Source organism: Mchenga conophoros, linkage group LG2, assembly GCF_057382185.1.
Source record: "Mchenga conophoros isolate Kocher_MC1m ecotype Shallow Benthic linkage group LG2, M_conophoros_male_GT1.1, whole genome shotgun sequence".
Lineage (NCBI taxonomy): Eukaryota > Metazoa > Chordata > Actinopteri > Cichliformes > Cichlidae > Mchenga > Mchenga conophoros.
In genome coordinates this window covers 34,561,097-34,581,480 of record NC_140527.1, presented here as the reverse complement: position 1 = coordinate 34,581,480, position 20,384 = coordinate 34,561,097, and the positions used below count along the sequence as shown (strand labels likewise).

The following is a 20,384-nucleotide window of genomic DNA, read 5'->3' as shown; positions in this document are numbered from 1 at the left end:
TGAAAGATAAACAGGCATTTTTCATTACAGTGCCACCCAGGGAGTTGGTTGCAAAGACAAAACTGCGTATGTGATGTGACGCGGTGTTGTGAGACATAATATTGTTCTCTCACCTCCTCTCATCTGTGCTGCTGAGTCAGAAGCTGGGGAAGTACAAAGGTGTGCACAGTCCCACACTGTCTGAGTGGAAAATTACACAGGAGGTACTTGCACCTACTTGAGCAGTTTGATTTTATGATGTTTTACTGATTTGTCAGTGAGTCTGTTTAGTTGTGGCCCCAGCAAAGATACTCCAGGAGTTTTTGCTTGCAAGTGTGTAAGAGGCTCTGAGGGGAGATTTTGTGTGTGCATTCTGTGCACATGCCTGTCTGCAGCCCTGCTGGTGGTTACTGTGCCTTTCGCCCCCTGACATTTGTGATAAAGATGATGAAATATGCTGGGAATGTTATGTTCAGTGCCTCATTAGAATATTTCATCATACAGAGCAGACTTCAGACCTGAGGCTGGGGATAATGTTAATATAGCTTGTCCGTATCTCATTCTGTACATTTATAGTCACGTCTAAGAGACTTAGTTTTGTTGATTGATGCAGTGCGTGTGTTAAACTTTCACATCTCTTTGTGAACTGCAGATGGATCTCACAGGATCTGCTTTGAGGAAGAGGGAAGGAAAGGAGAGGAAAGACTGGAGAAGAGATGATCTACGTACTGCTGCCAACCTATCTGTCGAAGGGCATAATGCCAAGACTAAATATAGCAGCAAGATTAGTGAGACGGAGAGGGAAAGAGAAAAAGGATAGAGTGAGTCATGAATTTCGATGCACAAAATCCTCAAAAGCGTTTTTTAAAAAGCCACTTGCTCATCAAAACCTGCAAAAACGTTATGAAATGTGCAGTGAGTGCATGTACAATTTATATATTAACTTGACTTCTTGCGTGTTTTCAGCCAGTAGCTACGTGTCTCTCGCTCCATCACTCTGCAGCCGTCACTTTGTCCCTGCCAGTCTTTTCTCCTGTATCAGGCCTTCCTGTATTTTTCCACCTTGCTTTTCTCTGCATTTGGCGTCATTGTTTTTCTAATAACACCAGCCATGGTTTCCTCCCTGCTTTTGTAGCAGCAGCTGTGTTCAAGCAGGTACTGGACGCTATCTGGCCTGTGAGTATTGTGTGTGTTGTTAGATGGTATCAGTTCTCCTGTGTATGTGAGAGAAACATAGATCAAAAAAAAAGAGTGAGATTTAGCTCAGTATGTGCAGGGTAAAGAAGATTCCTGTGTGCTTCTGTCGCTCTGATGATCTGACAGGAAAGTGAGTGATTTTTTTAAAGTCTCTTGTGAACACAAATAACTTTTTTCATTTTACAGAATAAACAAACTCTGTTATCTTCAACAGAAACATGGATCCACAGACCTTGTCTTTCTCACTCCAGTGAAGGACATCATGCTTGATAAAAGATTTACGGCTCTTGTAACTACATGGGAAACAGTTTGCATGCAGCTAGGCTGGGAATATAGCAGAAGGATGGTTGTGTTATGAGGAAGTTTAAGTCCTCTTGACTTTGAAAATATACTTTGGTGTCCCTGTGACCAAAGTAATGTGTTATCATGCTAACATGTCCCAGTTATCACTAAAAACTATGTGTAGCAAAAGCTGTTGGGAATGTTTTTAGCTTAAGTACTGGACAAATAAATATAGATTAATGAGTTATTGCAAATAAACTTAAGGGGAATGACAGGATTTCACCACAGAAATTGAAAGACTGCTTGCATGTTCATTCAGGACCATCAAAAAGTATATAAAAATACAAACAATATAACAAAATGTATGATACAATTAAATGTAGCTTAGCAGTGAATGCAATACATACAAAAAAGAAAAAGAAATCACAAAGAGAAGGGAGTGTTTTTTCAGGAGAAACTGTTCTGTCCTGATAAGGGGCTGCTCCCTCCATCAAAGGAGATTAAAACACATAATACAGTCATATTTCAAAGTGGGAGGAAGCAATCCATTTGGTGATTAAAACCGAGGTATAAAAGGTGAACGAGGTCTTGCTGTAGTAGCTGGAGGGTCGCAGGTTGGGGTTTGCGGTTGGGGGTCTAACAGGTAAATGGGAGAGAACATAGTTGTGGTCTGGGCATGCTTGATCCCGTTAGGCGGAGGATGCGGGTACCAGTAGGCATGAGAGGAGATCAGAGAGCCTGCTGGATGTTATCTCGTTCTTTCCATACCATACCTGCAGGCCGGTCGAATCACCTGAGGCAGCAGCCAATCATCTTCCGTGTCTCTCTGTCTGCTCTGTCAATCTCCACTCGCAGAAACTTCAGGATTTAATTTTTCCTTCAGCATTTAAGCGTAACCGCGCCATGTCTTCTTTGACTCTTAAGTTAAAGAAAATCATTGTATCTCTATAATTGTGTGAATTTGTCTCAGGACCTCTTAAAAAAACATCTGGTTGTTAACACGTCTAAAATTTAGGTAAACACAACCTCAAATGAACAACAGAAGTAACATATTACACTGTGTCGTTATGCAGAATCAATGCATGAAAAAATAAATCAAGGGTGTGCTGCTAATCATATGACCTTGGTTAAGGTATCATCAGTTCTGGAGCATTCAGGTGTTTGTTAGCACAACACAATAAGGGCAGGCATCAGCAATTGGCTTAAAGAAGCATTTGGTGCCAGTAATAAGGCCATTTCCAAACAATTTGAAGTCCAAAATTCTCCAGCAAGAAAATTTTTTCATCCACAAGTGGAAAAAAAAATCAAAACGGCTGCAAGTCTTCTCAGGAGTGGACATCCCAGTGAACAAGCCCCAAGGTCAGACTGTGCAATACTCAGAAACTGCAAAAAAGCCAAGAGCTACATCTGAGATTCTACTGGCCCCAGTTAGCAAGTTTAATGTTAAAGTTCATGACAGCACAATTAGAAAAAGGCTGAATAAATGTGGCTTGTTTGGAAGGCTTGCCAACAGAAAGGCTCTTGTCTTTGAAAAGAACATGGCAGCACAGCTTAACTATAAAAGAAAGTTGGCTTAAAGTGGGAGGAGCTAAAACAGCTCGTTTCAGAAAGAAGAGGAACTGGGGAGCTGCACAAAGGCCCAGTAGAAGATAAATAAGGATTACTTGGAACGCTGACTCATGTAAAGGTATTCTAGTCCAAGAATAAAACTACCATCATTTATATGATGTGGGGTTTTTTTATTTAACCTTTATTTATACAGGTAGTCCACTGGGGCTCAATGTCTCATTTACAAGAGAGACCTGTTTCAGAAAACCATATTAAAATATATAGTGCTTTCTGGACCCAAAAGCAGTCACTGAAAGAAACAGGAACAAAGGGGAAATATTTATTCTGACTGATATGAGCCAATAAGTAAAACTACCAAAGACCCCACAAGGAACAGGCAGGGAACTCCAGTAACAAACAGAAATAATATCAGACAAAAAGAAACACACGCGTGAGCTAATTAAGGAGTGAGAATACAGCTGGGGAAACAATGCACAGGTGAATAGAATCCATATAACGAGACAAGGGGGTAAGTAAAAATTAAATACAGAGGACAAGAGACAAAAGATCAGTAGTAGGTCTTTGTTTGCTGATGATGGTGTGTTATGGAAAAAAGGAAGGCAAATAAATATGGTGGTTGAGTGGGGATTTGACTGGGGATTCAGGTTTTTGGTGGAAAAGACAAAAATGATGTTCTTTACAAAAAGAAAAGAAAAGTGAGTGAGACTTTGACATTGAAACTGTATGACGAGGTAATTGGGAAAGTGAGCTCTTTTAAGTACTTAGGTGTTGTGTTTGATTCAAGACTGACATGGAGGGAGCATATTGACCAGATTGAAACCAAATGCAAAAAAGTTATTAATGTTATGAGGTGTGTAGCTGGGAGGGGTTGGGGAGTGAGCTCTTATGCTTTGAAAAGACTTTACCAGGCATTAATTAGATCGGTCTTCGATTATGGGTGTGTGGCATATGGTTCAGCAGCTCCTTCTGTGTTGAGACGTTTGGATGTTCTTCAATCGGAAGCCCTTAGAGCAGGGCTGCCCAATCCCAGTCCTCGAGAGCTACTATCCTGCAGCTTTTAGATGCATCCCTACTCCAACACAGCTGAATCAAATGGTTTGATTACCTCTTCAGCTTGCCATCATGTTTGGCAAAGGCCTGATAACAAGCCATTCATTTGATTCGGGTTCACCCGAAAGACAAAACGCCAAAACACAAACTTAACAATGTGGTGTATGCTGTACAGTGCAGCGAGGAATGCTCAGACCTCTACATTGGAGAGACCAAACAGCCACTTCACAAGCGCATGGCACAACACAGAAGAGCCACCTCCACAGGACAAGACTCAGCAGTCCATCTGCATCTGAAGGATAAAGGACACTCTTTCGAGGATGCCAATGTTCACATTTTGGACAGAGAGGACAGATGGTTTGTAAGAGGAGTGAAAGAAGCCATCTATGTCCACTGTGAGCGACCATCTTTGAACAGAGGCGGGGGTTTACGACACCAACTCTCTGCCATCTATAATCCAGTTTTGAGATCCTTTCCCAGACGCCTTAACGCCCACTCACATCCTGGGCCATCTGATCTCAGGAATTCGCATGATAAGGTGGGGCCAGGTTTCACAATGAACACACCCGAAACTCTGGCTGATTGGGACCCACGCCCAGTTTCACACCTTGGCTCAGGCGATTAGAGGATCATCAGGGGTCCTTTTGTCCCTCTGTGGGGGGACACTCCCACTAGGTTTATATCTGGGACTCTCCACCATTTGACCTTAGAACTGAAGAAGCTTCTCGGATGAGAGGTGAAACGTCTTCAAGCAACTTAAAGAAGTCCAGACGCTTTTCTTTCCAAGCTCCTTTGACTACGATGACCTGGATGACTGAGAACCTTCACAGACAAGAAGTCAGAAGGATCATTTTGGAAAGGTGGGGAATCAGTGGGCTAAGGAGTGTCAAGTGTATGAACTTAAAATATGTCCTGCAGTAGTGTTCCCTGTGGTTCCTTCATGGTTATTCGCGACCCCTCCTGTGGACTGGTACTTGCTGGATCTGAAGAGAAAATTGAAAGGAAGAGTCTATCTTGTTTCAGCATTTCATTTTCACAGCTTGAATGAATACCCTGAGTGTATTCATGTGTTCACGGATGGTGCTAAAAGTCCAGATACTGGAATTACAGGGTTTGGAATAGCAGTTCCGTCAAAAAATATTGAAATAAACAGACGCCCTTCGGATGGACTGGCAGTGTACACGGTTGAAATGGTGGCAATTTTGGTAGCATTGAAATGGGTAGAGTGTTCAAAAATCAGGCAGGTGGTAGTATGTTCTGACTCGGCAGCTGTTCTTTAAAGTCTACAATCATTTTGTTCGAAGACAAGGCAGGGTATGCTGTATACTATTCTGGAGACTATAAGCAGAATTAAGTGTTGTGGTAGCAATATTGGCTTTCTTTGGGTGCGAGATCATGTAGGAATGAGTGGAAATGAAAAGGTGGATAGGTTGGCAAAAGGAGCGTTGACTAAAAATAGGACTGAGATGGAAATTAAAAGCAGCGGATCTGAAGCAAAAGGTATTGTTTGGAGGCAAGTTGTTCAGGAATGGCAGAAGCGGTGGTATTCAGGGAGTAAGGGCAGGCAATTGTATCATAAGGAGGTGGCAAGGTGTCGGTTGTATAGGGGTAATAGGAGAGAAGAGGTGGTCATTACCAGGCTTAGACTGGGACATTGTGCATTAAATAAAACACTACAGATGATAGGAGAACATGAGACGGGGCTTTGTGGAGTGTGCCAGGAGGAGGAGATGGTAGAGCATGTAATACTGCGGTGCAAGGGTTATGATGTGGAGAGGAAAGTTCTGCAGAATAGATTGAAGGAGCGGGGAATTGGGAATTTAATCTGAAGAGTGTGTTGGAGGGTAGTAGGGCACAGGTGAGGGAACTGGTAGGGTTTCTGAAGGATATAGGTGTTTATGAAAGAGTGTAGGGTCTTTTTTTTTCTTTTTTCTTTTTTTTTTTTTTGTATTGTTTTTTTGGAAACAGATTTTAAGCTCACTGTCTGACCCATACTCCGGAACAGTAGGAGGCGGTAATGCTCCTTTACGTTGGTTGCCAACCGCCGTTAAACACGAAGAAGAAAAGCTCAGTAGTGAAAAACAAAAATTGATGAATGGTGACATTACGTTTGCTGCAGTAAGGTATTACCATTGTAGTTGTAATATTTCAGTTTCTGAGGGATAAGTGTTATTGATAGTAGGAATACTGAAAACAAGATTCCTCATATGTTGTGTTTATTTGATTAACAATTCGCCCACCCTCTTTTTTTTCTTTTCTTTTTTTTTTTTACTTTGAGTGCCACAATCAGGTAAATCTTTTGCAAATTAAAAAAAGAAAAAGGTTGTGGCTAAAGGGATACAGGACTGACATTGGAGGGTTTTTATTTTGAATGTAAACTCTCTGGCCAATGCATTGGGTATACCTGTTTAACCGCTTGTTAACAAAAGTATCTAATCAGAAAATGACATGGCAGCAGCTGCTTTTATGCAGACATGGTCAAGAAGAGCTGCTGAAGTTCAAACTGAGCATCACAGTGGGGAAGAAAGATGACTTAAGTGACTTTGAACTTGGCATGGTAATTGCTGTCAGACATACTGGTCTGAATATTCCAGAAACTGCTATCCAGGGTTTTCAGAGAATGCTTCAAAAAGAAAAAAAATCGAAGAATAGCCAAACTATTTGGAGCTGATAAGAAGGCAATGGTAATTCAAATAATTACTTGTTACAACCAAGGTATGCAGGAAAACATCTCTGAACGCACAATATGTTGAACTCCTCAGCAGCTGGGATACAGCAGCGGAAGACCACGCCTGGTGCCACTCCTGTCAGCTAAAAACAGGAAACTGCGGCTTCTTGATGTACACTCACACACCACGTCATTAATTACTCCGTACTAGTACTGGGTTATATTGTTTCTATCTAAATCAGTTGTTTTATTTCTATTCTGGATTATTATTATTTTTTAGTTGTATAAATCATTTTAATATAAGTATTTCAGTGGAACAAAAATTGTTTGGGGAAAAGGTATGACAATACAAACACAAAATGTATTGAAAACGGAAGATTCAGACATGTAGACATTATATTCTAAACATCATATCAATACCTGGTGTGACCAAGTTTGTTTGTTTTTTTAAAAAGTGTCCTTTCTATTTATATTCTTTTTTTTTTTTTGAGTTGATTTTCTAAGTGGATAATCTTACTTTAGTTGCTTTAGTCTTAGTTTTAATTTGAATTCTAAATAATAGCTTTATTTGTCATTTGCTGACTTCGTTTTCAACTAAATGTCCGCATTTCTTTCTGAACTGAAGCGTCGATTCCTTTGTGCCGCTCACATCAGTAGATTTGTCGACCCCTGGTGGTAGTAACTCGGTACTGCAGACATTTTTCCATGCTCGGTAAAGTAGACGTGGCAATGACGTCAGTACCGGAAATGACCCGGATCGGAACTTTAACTCCTGGGTATACTAGTCTTCACCAGAAACACCGACGGGTCTGATAATATTTTGCGATACCGATTCAGGTGAGTTGAACCCCATCTAGCTTTGTTTATTAAATAAATTTAAAACTCGCACCGTCAATTTTAGTTGGCTTTCACCGAGGTGAGATTGGAGGGACCGTTCGAAAACTCCCGTTAGCTCTCTGGAGCTAACGTTAGCCCGCGGTTAGCCGGTCAGGCCATGATCAGCTGTGTGTCGTGATGGGCGGCCTTCACACAAACAGACCCAGTCCAGGCTCCAAATAATCATCGTTACCTAATGATATATATATTTAACTTGCCTGTTTATTTATATGAGCTTTAGCACAGTTATTTGGGCCTTATTTCCACGCTGTCGCGGTCTTTGTGACTAGCTTTTGGCTACCGAATCTCCTGAATTTGTGTTTTATCTGTTGAATTTGAAGCTGTCGGCCCGGAAAGCTAACAAGTGACTTTTTTTTTTAAATTTCAGACATGAATGATAACCACCTTTCGATGTGAATTTGTCCGTACACCGCGAGGTCTTAGTATTTATCAATCAGACAGACCCCAGGAGGAGGAACCGGCTGCCCGGGTGGTGTTTGATCTATAGCGGGCAGGTGACCCACTATCAGCGGCAGCATGACGTGCCGTGACCGGACACTCGAGTTCCAGTCAGCGTGTAAATCTCTCCAGGGCAGACAGGTATGTTGTGTCTTTAAAAAAAAAACAAAAAAAAAAAAAACAGCCACGTCCCTACACTCAGATTTATTCTAATTTATTTATTTTTTTGTAGTTATTGGGGTTTTTTTTTTTCTCAGTTCAATCTATTTACATAGTGGTTTTGCTCGTTTTTGCTTAGTTTTTTATTATATTCCATGATAGGTTTACTTGAAGTTGTGCACGATTTGATAAGAGTTACCAGAATCTTTTTAACACATACAGCTAAAATGCAGTGATGCAGATCGGTTTTGGTAGCACTGTATAATTTTGGGCTTGGCTTTTAGTTTTGCTTTTTGTTCCTTGTTTACTCCTCTCGGTAAATCCCCCAAATAACAGTGTCAAAATGTTTTTTACTTTCTTTAAAAAAAGAAGGTAAATAACTATCAGTCAGTGTGTCTGGTAATGCAAACATAATTATGTCAGTGTTTATGTGAGATGATGCAAAAACACATTTGGAAGTGATTTTTGTTTACTGAGAGGTAGAGCTTTTTTCTCTACCTCTCAGTAGTTTTTCCTCTCTCAAAATGGGCCTTTTAGGTGTGACTTCTCAAACTTTGGCTACTTAATATAGAAACATCTATCCCAAAAACACATTTTAAGTGTGTTTTCACATTTAACTTGTGCTGGTTACTAGTTAGAAATATTTCTGTCACAGTCCTGATTATTTTTCTTTGGAGGAAGGTTGATGATTTAAAAAAAAAAATGCCAAATTCAAATGATCTTGTGTATCTTATATTTTTAAGTGACCACATTCTCTTTTTTTATTATATTAACACTCCAAATATTATGCCATTAGACATTTTACTTTTTGGCATGTTTAAGTTTTTATTTTAAAAACAAAAAGTCAGAACAGACTGGATTATTATTTTATCATGATAAAAAAAAAATCCAAATTCTTTGACTTCTTGATTCATTTAAAATCAATTCTCAAAGTCCTGCTTATCATAATTTATGTCTTACCCCCCCCCCCCCCCCCCCTTTTTTTTTTTTTTTTTTTTAAATGTTTCTGGCCATCTCATCTGCTTCTTTGTACCTCCTGTAGCAGAATGGAGTCCAGCCCAGTAAACCGGCACTCAGTGCCCTCAGGCAGCGCAGTGACTTTACAGTTATGGCCAAGTAAGTTCCACAAAGTCTGTTTTCGCATATGTTTCCTCATTTTATGTTTATTTGCGGTTCCTTTATTTTCATATTCACTGTTGAATTAGCTATAATATTCATATAATGAATTTAGCATATAAATGGTTTAATACCCGTTTCTCTTACCTTTAGTTAAAGAGTTGTACTAAAGAGATTTGAAGCAAATATAATTATTGGTTCTGTGACTAGTAGAGAAAGTTTAACCTCTGTTTTTGTCTCCTTGTAGGAGAATTGGGAAAGACTTGAGCAATACATTTGCCAAACTGGAAAAGCTCACAATTTGTAAGTGTTAATTTTAATGTAATTTCAGCTTCATTTCAAATTTCTGAGTGTGATATCATCCAAAGTGCTGACCTAGATGATGTTATTTTCATGTTTTAGTGGCAAAAAGAAAATCTCTGTTTGATGACAAGGCGATAGAAATCGAGGAGCTGACATACATCATTAAGCAGGTGAGTTGAGCTGTCACTCTTCAGTAAAGCATGTCAGTCCTTTTTTATATCTAATGAAACTTTATATTATAACTTTCCCTTCTTTTATTTGTCTTTTAGGACATTAACAGTCTAAACAAACAGATAGCACAGCTGCAGGACTTGGTGAGGTCCCGTGGAGCTCCAGGTGGCCGACACATTCAGACCCACTCAAACACTATAGTGGTGTCATTACAGGTATATTTTTGTACTGTATTTGTGCAAATCCTGCTGCTTTTTGTTGTTGTTTGCGTTTTGTTTTTGCTTATTTGGATCAGAATGAGTGCAAGATGACTGCAGATGAGAGCTCTATCTATATTTTGCACCCTGTCCCCTTCCTGGTCATAACCTTTAGATATGACTTAATTTCTCAGTATCTCATCTCTCATATCTGTAGGTAGTTGGTATATATTCCTAAATATATGTATATATTATATACACTGTATATAGCATATATTCTGTTTTTTATTTCTGTACCAACGTTTTGTTTTGGGGTTTTTTGTTTGTTTTTTTTGCATCAAGACCCCAAGATAAATTAATCATTTGTTTAAAAAATTGACAAAAATTGTGATTCTGATTCTGAATTTGAAGTTGATCTAAAAGGAAACAACTTTGAACCTTTCTGTAAAACTTTGTGTACAATTTTAAAATCAAGAAAAGATGTAGTTATTGACTGAGAGAATGCGAATTTTCTGTAGTTTTGGGTTTTGTTTTTCCTTTTCTTTTTTTAAATGGTAACAAAAGTGAATCGGCACCTCCTTTAACTCTGTCATTCTTTGTCTGTAGTCCAAGCTGGCATCGATGTCCAATGACTTCAAATCAGTCCTAGAAGTCAGAACAGAGGTGAGAGCTGCGTCAGCACACAAAAGCAAACAATGCTAATACCTAAAGCTCTGGATAAGGTGAAGGTTTCTTCTCTCTTTGACTCTTGTTCTTCAGAACCTGAAGCAGCAGCGCAGCAGGAGAGAGCAGTTCTCCCAGCCTCCGGCGTCGTCTTCTCCTCTCATGGCCAACAACTTCAGTAAGTCTCTCCACATCTCAGCTTCACGCTTCAAGTTGCTCATTCAGATTTTTAACAAGGGTCTCATATGAAAGTAAATGGCTACAGCAGGTTAACAAAGCATGTTTTGTAGTTTAATTAAGGCGTGTTCACTCTATCCTGAATATTGTTTGTGTGAAAAGTTCTGTCTTAATCGTTTTGTGGACCTTTAATGTTGCACATGTATAAACTGACGTGCAGCGCTAGTAATACAGACAAGGGTAAAAGAGGACCGTGAACATGGGTGGCTTCACACTGCCTGCTGTAATGTCACATTTATATCACCTGTATTCTCTGAAAGTGTGAACTTCCCACTAGTAATGAGAATAATCATTGCTCAAAGCATACAAAGTGTGTATTAGAGTGAACACACCGTGAGTATTTCTTTGTTGTGTCGTGGAGGAAAATACTCGACGTCTGGCTCCTGCTCAGTTCATCATTCTGCTAAAATGAATGATTAAACGTTTTGCCGAGCAGGCTTCTTAACAGAGACCCTTTAATGAACGCACCGAGCTCCAGTGCTTCCTGTACGTGCATTTACACAGTTGGTAAAATGTTCATAAATTCACTTTATTTTAGCATTTTTGGCCAAATATCAAGCAAAATGCTCATTGTGAATGCCTAGAGATTTTACAAAGAAAAAAAGATGGATATTAAGACTGGTTTCATTATTTTAAATATATAATTGGCTCGATTCTAATCTCTGAAATGATGCACTCAGCATTTAGTTATCTTGATGGATGATGGTATAAATATTTACATTTCTCTACTTGTTTGTGTTATTACCTGCTAAAAGGTACATGGGTATAAACCCTACGGTAGAAAACCATAAGCATAATAAATCACATATTAACAGAATATATAGTTTTTCTGTGCTTGTGCACACATTCCCTTATTTCTGTTTTTGGCGTACTTGCACTGAGCATGTTGTTTGATGGTTAGGTGTTTTGTTTTTTCCTTCATTTTCAAAAACGGCACTGGTTGTGGATAAGTTTTAAATACCAGTGTACTTTTCAAAACAGCAGCTGTTGTGATAGGGAACTGCTGGCAGTCCTTGTGAATGATTATTACTGTATTTGGTCATCTGTAATGCAAGAATTACAAAATATTTTAGGGAGCCGCAAAAAAGGGGCCCAGGAGCCGCATGCAGCTCGTGAGCCGCGCAATGACTACCAGGGCTATACAACCGCAAATTACAAAGGTATTTCCCGGGAACGTCTCGACTCTCCAAGCGGGTATAACTAGCTACTGTATGTGCCCGCTGTTCTTTCTGCTTTCCGCCCGTACCATAGAGGATTTCTGTGATCACGTGTGTGTGTTTTGTGTCTCTGCAGATGGCTCGGTCCTGATGCAGGAAGAGTCCCGGAGCCGGGGGGATGTTGCTATCGATATGGACTCTCCAAGTAATCCTTTGCAGCTTCAGCTTATTGATGAGCAGGTAGGGTGTTGGTGTTTGTTTGCTGAAGTCAGACAGGTGGCTCAAAAAATTTATTCTGTTGTCAAACTTGACTGACTTTTATCCAAGATTAGCTAAATATTAGACTAAAATGCTGTGTTGTGGCAACAGGACTCGTACATCCAGAGCCGTGCAGATACCATGCAAAACATCGAGAGCACCATCGTGGAACTGGGTTCCATATTTCAGCAGCTGGCGCACATGGTCAAGGAGCAAGAGGAGACCATCCAGAGGTGAGGAAGAGATTGAGACAGATGAGGTTCAGTAGGATAAAAGAACGTGTCACACAACTGAAAGAAAGGACTGGAAAAACAATCTTGCTGGAAAAAAAAGCCTGAAACATAAAAGCACTTTTTTTTTCTTTTTCTTTTTTTTGGTCCTGTGTTGGGATAAAATTATATAACAAATGTATTCTTGGAACAATTCAGCAAGTAAAACAGATCAGCACGTATTGACTACAAGTCTTCATCAGGGTCTGACAAATACTCATCAGTCAGGATTCATTAATAGCCCTGGAAGGCAATCAACCTGCACCAATTTTAACCGCTAGAGGGTGTTAAAATTTAAAAGACAGAAGCCCATATATATCAAAGCAATAACAAATCTTAGCAATTTTCTATTTAAAATAAACAAATAACAAACTAAAGCAGAACTGAAAAAAATTGATTTTATTTATTTTTTTGCATTAATGGTGTAAGTATTGGTGTAATATCTTAGTCTTTGAAATAAAACAAGACTGATTAGAGATAAAAACTCTTCTCACTGCTCCGTTTCCTTCTCACAGGATCGATGCTAACGTGGAGGACACCCAGCTGAACGTGGAGGCTGCCCACACAGAGATCCTCAAATACTTCCAGTCGGTCTCCTCCAACCGCTGGCTGATGATCAAGATCTTTCTGGTCCTCGTGGTCTTCTTCATCATCTTTGTCGTCTTCTTTGCTTAAAGGAATGAGGAACGGGGAAACGGTATCGAATGAGGGAGAATAAAATTAAAGCTAGACTAAGAGGATGTATTTCGAGACTCTTCTATCACGATTTCATGGAGGCTTTTGGGATCCACTCGAATACGGACCTGTCGTTTTGTCCCAAGCCACAAACTTTTCAGTCTTAATTTGACTCTTCAATGGAAAATGAAGATGTTGAACTCTCGAATAAAACAAATAAATGATCTTTGAATCCCCACTTTAAGAGCAGAAAGCTGCTCTGTATCCTACATTGACCAACTATTCATAAGCATTTAATCAAAATGGCTCTAATTTAATGGTTTGATTCTGCAAACTGTCTTATGGTTGTTTTGTTTAACCTCTTTTACCACACGTCATCCTTTATAGTAAGTATTACAAAGCCAAACTTTACAACTGGACTTGCTCCTCAGATTATGTTGCTTCATATTTTACCTGCTTTTTACTGGAACCACATGACTGTCTCTCATTTATCAGCAATTCCTAACCTTCTACCATCCAAAACTGATGTGGATTTTTTTTTTTTTTTAAATCTTTATTTGCTGTTTTGTTTCATTTGCCAAATTGGTACCGTTGTTGAACTGTGACACAATACAAGGAAACTCGCTGTGGCACAAGTAGGCAGTCATAGCCAGATGAAGGGAGGTTTGCAGTGTAACTGAAGAGTGAGCTGTGAGAAATGTTATATAACGGCACTGTTTTAAATGAAGCTGTGTGGTGAGCAGCCTTCGCAGAGGTTTAATGGAAGAAAAGGTTTAAACCTCACTCACTGAGTGCTGCAGGAGGATCAGTGCGTATGAAGGGGTAAGCGCTGGTTGTAAAGTCACACGATCAGCCACGTTCCCTGGAAGTGTCTGGTTGGATGCCTGTGCGCATCCATTATCTACCTAATGTACAGGATGTTATTTAAATGACCACAACTTTTTAAAAGAAACATTTTTTCCCTTTTTTTTTTTCTTTTGCTCTTTCTTTTTTTTTTTTTTTTTCTTTTAGCCAAATGCCTTGACTTCAGTGTATAAAGTTGAAATAGTTATGAAGATGTATTGATAAAGTGTGCATTAATAAAACAGTAATGGGGTGCTGGCATTCACGTGTGGGATTTTCTTGGGATAAGAGGATTAGTCAGCAGAGCTTTAATTAGCTGTAACAAATGCTGCAGTTTATATTTGGCCTTTTATTCTTTATTTTCATTTATAACAATGCAGACAGATATGCATTTAAACATTAGCCTCAAATGTTAGCTAAACATCTATTTAAAACAAAAAAAGAAGACATTTTTGTGTAAAAGAAGTGTTTTAATTGCACAGACAAGATCAGAAAATTGGTTATTTATTACCTTAAGTACATGTTGTATTACAGTAAAATCATACGTGAGTCTAATTATTTTCTGCTTTACTTGACGGGAGAGCATCTGTTAACTGAGCTGGTGATCTGGAGCCAAACTGTGGCTGCTGAGTCTGCAGAAGAAAGCTGTCCTGTCTGTTATGTAACAAGTTTTAGTTCATGTGATGTGTTTATGATTCATCAGAGAGCCCTTACAGTATGGGTTTGAGTTTATAGATGCCATAAGCTTGAGCAAAGTTTAACTCAACATACTAAATAGGCTGTCATGGACATATCCTTATTTTCTTAGGTTTCTTGTACAGTACAGTTATACTGGTTGATGCTCAGACATGGTCTGAGTTTCAAAATATTAAGTTGGTAGCCAGCAATTCAGGATTCAGACTGCTTTAAATGTTCTTTTTTCCACTTCCATATTCTTTAGTCTGTTTCGTGTCAACCCAGCTTGTGGTGGTGTACAACCCAGTGTACTCCTAATGCCAGTCCCAAGTCCAGATAAATGGGAAGGTTTCATCAGGAAGAGAAGGAAGGGTAGAGGTGGTAGTCAAGGGAGTGATAGTGGATTTATCAAAAAGGTGTTGAAGATGGAGCTGCCAGGTAGGAGGAAGAGAGGAAGACCACAGAGATGGTCTCTGTGGTCATGAAGAAGGGCATGCAGAGCGTTACTGTGACAGAGGAGCATGGTAGGGATAGGATGAGATGGAGGCAGATGATCTGCTGTGGCAAGGGTCCCGTTAAAAGGAGGAGGATCTGTATTTACCACTTCAGATACAGAAACCTCACCCATCCGTTACCAGACAAAAGTGGTTTTAAAGGGAGATGAGCTAACATAAAAACTGGTTCCAGGCCCAGAATGAGACAAAGCAGGATTATTTTGAAATGGAAATCAGGAAAGGGTACTTGAAATATGGAAATGAGCATAACAGGTCGTGTCAGATTTGGAACAGCTATTTATTCCCTTTAGTATTTTTGGTCTTATGTAGGTAAAACCGTATCAGCAGTTTCTAATTTACCCACCAGGACCACAAAAGGCTGCTGACATCTTAAAGCCAGAACCATAATTCTTTTAGATTTACCTAAAGCTGCCAGTGAGCAAATCTACTTAAGTCCTTTCTCTTGAATTTTTTTCTTCATCTTTTGAAATAAGGAAGAAAATAATTTTTTTAAGTTTTCCAGATTTTTATTTGACCCATTTTTTAATGGCAGCTACTTCCACTTCTCCCTTTCTTCCTCATTAATGCTTGTCTTGTACAATCTGGGCTCACCTAGTCTTCTCTGTGACTCTCCTAGTTTCTCCTCCCCTCCCTTGCACATGTCCCTCTGCTTTATTTCTCCCCTGACTCCCCTCACTTCTCTCACCCATGAGCACTCTGCTCTATAGGGGTGATCTCTGGCATGCTCTTACTCCTTCCCTTCCTCGCCCTGGCTTTGATTGCTTCCTCCTCCTCCCCTTCTCCATCCTCCTCCTCATCAGACCATTCCACTTGCTGCTGCAGGTTCCCCCTGGAGCCTCTCAAGTTGCTGCCCTTTGGGAAATACCCCGTGCGGAATTTTGTGCGGAAAGTGACAAAGGAGAGGCTTTTGCTGCGCTGCTGCTTCTCAAACACCACTTCCTGGGTCGGAACCTCATCGTTTCTGTTCGCCTCATCCACACAGTCACGCAGCACTGAGCGAAAGAGCCGAGGAACCTCGTGAACCTCGGGCTCCATCTGTGACACCAGCCTCCTGAACCTACAGCAAGAGGGATAGAGTAAGTGTAATATGAGCTGACTTTGATTCACACCCCTTTACAGCCAAGGCAAAACAAAAAGGACACAGCCAACAAAGAGTGTAAGGGTGGAGAATGAAGAATAAATTGGAATGTCACTGTAAGAAAAACACTGGTGGTGTTTGAGGGTGGATAGCCTGCATGAAACTTTTTTTTCTAACAGAGGACGTGTTTGCAGAAGTGACTATTAATGATGGAGTCTCATTGATGACTCTTGCTTTTTTGTCAACTTGTTCATATTTTTGAATCCCACAGATTAATAAAACTGAATATTAGATTTTAAAGCCCTTATATTTACTGATCGCTTTGTCTAAACAACTCTGTTCAGTGATAACACCAATAAAAAAAGTCACATTTGCTTTATTTTAACTGAAAATTCATTCATCATTATGTTGAATTAATTATGGGCATTTACCAGTGAGGGGTAGGGTTAGTGCTGGGTCTTATTTACACCACACCAAAGCAAGCATAGTCGCAGAAACTAGAAAATTGTACATGCATCTTGACCCTCCAGTTTTTCTATTCTCAGATTTACATAAGGGGTTGATATGAACCTCACACAGACATTTAAAAGTCAACTTTTATAAGTATGGCTCTGACAGTATCAGCGAGTTATTGCTTAGTGTGTAAAATGGATTAGACTGAAACCCTGCAGCTCTCTGCTATTTGAAAATGATCTGTAGGTCTTTTAGTTATAGTAACAGTTTCACCGTTATCCTGCCAGATCTCTAGCTCTGTCTCTACCTCTGCCTGTTTTTCTTACCTGACAATCACAGGCCCACACTGTGCAGGAGGGATTTTGGCACAGAGGTCTTGCAGCTCCAGCAGGTCATTGGGAGTGAGCTCATAGGGCTGTGGGGTCGGGGTGGTTGCCAGCCAGCTGTAGTCTGCTGTAGAGGAAGAGCTGCGACGGCGGCGACGACCCTCCGTCGCCCTCTCCAAACGGATGCGTTCAGTGCGCTTCACCATGGCCCCAAGCTCCAGCATCAGGGTGTTGGTTACCAGCTCCTCAGTTGTTCGCTGGCCGGGCACTTTAGGCTCAAGGGAGAAAACAGCGGACCAAGGAAACATCTGGAAAAGACACAAAGAGTTGATGAAGAAGAGACTAAAAAGTATCTGTCATACGATGATATGACCTTCACCATGTTTGAAGCTATAGTGTTTAAAGCAAAAGCATTAAAATCACCTCAGCACACAGTCTGTAGAGCTGTTTTACACTGGAGTTATCTAAAATCCTCTGAAATCTTGATTGTCTATTTAAGTAAAATGTGGTGCATATGTGAATGCAAACACATTGCATACTGTTCTAACTTCTCTCCTTGTTATCAGATATATATAAATCTTTTCTTACCTTCATGAAACAAGGGTTACAAAGCTGTAGTATCTTCTCTTCTGATGACTATCCAACACTTGTCTGGTAAAACCTCTGTCAGCAGTAAAGTGAGCAGCGGGCCTGCACAGGCTTGCGACATTCAAAGTGGATGAAACTCCTGAGACTCCAGCTGGTGGCTCACAGATACCTGACTGCTTTGCTACCGGTGAAGGTCCCCAGCAGACAGTGCGTGTATTTCTGTGAGGGGTGCGTATTGTGTGTGTGCGAGTTTGGGATTGAGAATACAAGTAATCCTGTATTAATAATGAGTGAGTGACAAGAGGAGATTACCTCGTGACATGAGTGTACGCCTGTGAGAGCCGTGTGCGTTTGTGCTTCTGTGTGTGATGGCCAGAATTCAGGTGGGGTATTTATATAACATTTATATAATATTATATATATTTATATAATATTTATATAACAGCATGGGGACTTAATTTTGTTTTGCCACCTTTCTTTTGCATGTTTTTCATGATTTTATATCTTATCTGACGTTAAAGATGTAGTGAAGGTTGCAGGTCACAAACACCTTTCTCTAAGATATTTCAAACCACTTTCAGAGTCTGACAGACTAATTTCTGGACAGTCATGAAACTTAAACCAGCAGAATTTCTGGTTTCAGGCTGATAGGCATACTATTATACCCAGCACAGTCTTTAAAATAGCATCCAGTGGACAGACAATAATCTTTCAAACACACCTGCAATTACCAGACTGTTGTTGGGCTAATGTTACATAACAACCAACCTAATCTCACTTTCTCACACACTCAGGTGTTAGCAGTCTTTCCCGTCGACTTGTACATGGCATTGTATTGGTAACATAAGGTACAGTCTAGTGCCTGGGTTTCCACACCACTCAGCAATGAGCCACCAAATCCCAGATTACATTCAAATCCATAGCCTACCTGGAAGAATGAGTGGTTGTAATAGCTGACATAATCTAATTACAGCTGCTACACTCAGTGACTGAAGGGAAAACAGTTCTTACTGTTATCAACAAGTGTTGCTTGTTTCAATTTATCTAATGCCAGAAAATGCTGCAGCTAAACACAAGATGAGAGCCTAAAGGGTTACATATATTGTCCTGCCTAACATCTGATAAACAAAGTAAAACCATTCAAATACACATTCAGACAGCAGTGGTGGAAGCTGGCAATTTTCATAGGAGTGGCCAAGCTGGGGCCATTACTTACACTGGGCAGGGAAAGAAACTGACATGTCCTTTTTTTCTTCTTTTTGTTTTTTGGTTGCTGCGTGGCATGTTGCTGTGGGATAAATACTCTGCTAAAACATTAAGGCCACATCAGCTGCCTTGGTGCAAATAAAAGTGACAACAGGTCCACTGGAGAGGCAACAACAGGACAACCCTCCAACCCTTTAATAACTGAGTGTGAGCAGTAGTAGACTTTTTGACTTCTCACTGGTTTCATTTGCATACTGAGGCCTGGCTGCCATGTAGAATTATTCCATGTAGACTCATAGATTAATATCCTTTTTGTTGCTGTGTTTATACATCCCCAACCAAATGATAGGCAAACACTCAAGTTTTATTCTCTTTTAATTGTTCAGTACAATTTCAATGGTTTGTTGGACTGTTACATAAATTGAACAACAGCAGAAAGAAAGAAAGAAAGAAAGAAAGAAAGAAAGAAAGAAAGAAAGAAAGAAAGAAAGAAGGGATAAAAGTCTGTGCATATCCTGTTAACTTGAGTTGGGTGGAGTGGCCAAACTTCAGGGGTGGATCCTTGCTTTGCTCCTGCCAGACAGTGGCAGTATGAGAAGATAAGATTTTAAGCTTTCACTCTTAAGAAACCTTTATCATTGGGCTATTTTGCTTATTTACTTGTAAGCATCCCAAAATGTATCCACCAAATATTTTTTTATCAATACCATTTTAATCTCTTAAAGTACATATTGTACAACTGTTCAACAATTATACTTAAGGATGTTGTATATTCTTTCATAAATCAGGCAAACTTTGCACTTTATTCACCTACATTTATAATATTTCTTTGCTAATACCATATTTTCTAATGGTGTTTTTGTTTGTGGTTGTTTTTGGTTGGTCAGTGAATATGTGCGCCTCTGCGTGTGTGTTTCTGCTGAGGTTTAATATTGAAAGTGTTATATACCTAATTCCTAATTCATTTACTACAGTTTCAAATATTATTATATAGCGTAATATACTTTGTTATTATTTATTATAATAGTCATGTAATAAAAATTATTATTATTATACACAGTTAAACTAAATATGAGACAAGCAAACGCTAAATTGTGGAAAAAGGTCACTTGATCATCATTTAAATAGACATTAAGAAGAAAAATGCCCTGAAACACAACCACAAGGAAACCCACACTCAATAGCTCTTCACTAATCTCCTGTTAACATCAAACAAAAATAATTTTAAACCTGCAGATTGTTTTTTTTTTTTAGATTCTATGTATAGTTCAGGTGTGGTGGGTTATGTGCGTTCCTTGGGCTGAAAACTAACTTAAACAATAATGTGCAATCAACAACTTGTTGGAGGTGAAGGGAGGAAGACAGGACAGAAAAAAACTGTCCTAATATAGCATAAAATAAATAATTTTTACTAG

The 20,384-nt window shown here is 39.6% G+C and overlaps 2 protein-coding genes across 5 annotated transcripts; one reads left to right on the top strand and one right to left on the bottom strand.

Moving 5' to 3' along the window:
* The first annotated feature begins 7,423 nt into the window (after nucleotides 1–7,423).
* stx5a (syntaxin 5A) lies at nucleotides 7,424–14,381 on the top strand. 4 transcript variants are annotated; one of them, XM_085297274.1, is made up of 12 exons: nucleotides 7,424–7,582; nucleotides 8,010–8,221; nucleotides 9,285–9,355; nucleotides 9,603–9,658; nucleotides 9,758–9,828; nucleotides 9,928–10,044; nucleotides 10,633–10,689; nucleotides 10,786–10,867; nucleotides 12,000–12,086; nucleotides 12,220–12,323; nucleotides 12,453–12,574; nucleotides 13,126–14,381. In XM_085297274.1, exons 2-12 carry the CDS (start codon nucleotides 8,159–8,161, stop codon nucleotides 13,283–13,285), a joined length of 990 nt encoding a protein of 329 aa, XP_085153400.1. In that variant the 5' UTR covers nucleotides 7,424–7,582; nucleotides 8,010–8,158; the 3' UTR covers nucleotides 13,286–14,381. The 4 variants fall into 4 exon arrangements, with proteins under 4 accessions (XP_085153400.1, XP_085153392.1, XP_085153416.1 ...); XM_085297266.1 differs by having other exon boundaries at nucleotides 9,282–9,355; XM_085297290.1 differs by lacking the exon at nucleotides 12,000–12,086.
* On the bottom strand, nucleotides 13,818–18,004 carry LOC146582454 (protein RD3). The gene is made up of 3 exons (XM_085297303.1): nucleotides 17,764–18,004; nucleotides 17,176–17,483; nucleotides 13,818–16,375 (listed from the first exon to the last, which is right to left on the bottom strand). Exons 1-3 carry the CDS (start codon nucleotides 17,767–17,769, stop codon nucleotides 16,000–16,002), a joined length of 690 nt encoding a protein of 229 aa, XP_085153429.1. The 5' UTR covers nucleotides 17,770–18,004; the 3' UTR covers nucleotides 13,818–15,999.
* Between the last annotated feature and the right edge of the window lie 2,380 nt (nucleotides 18,005–20,384).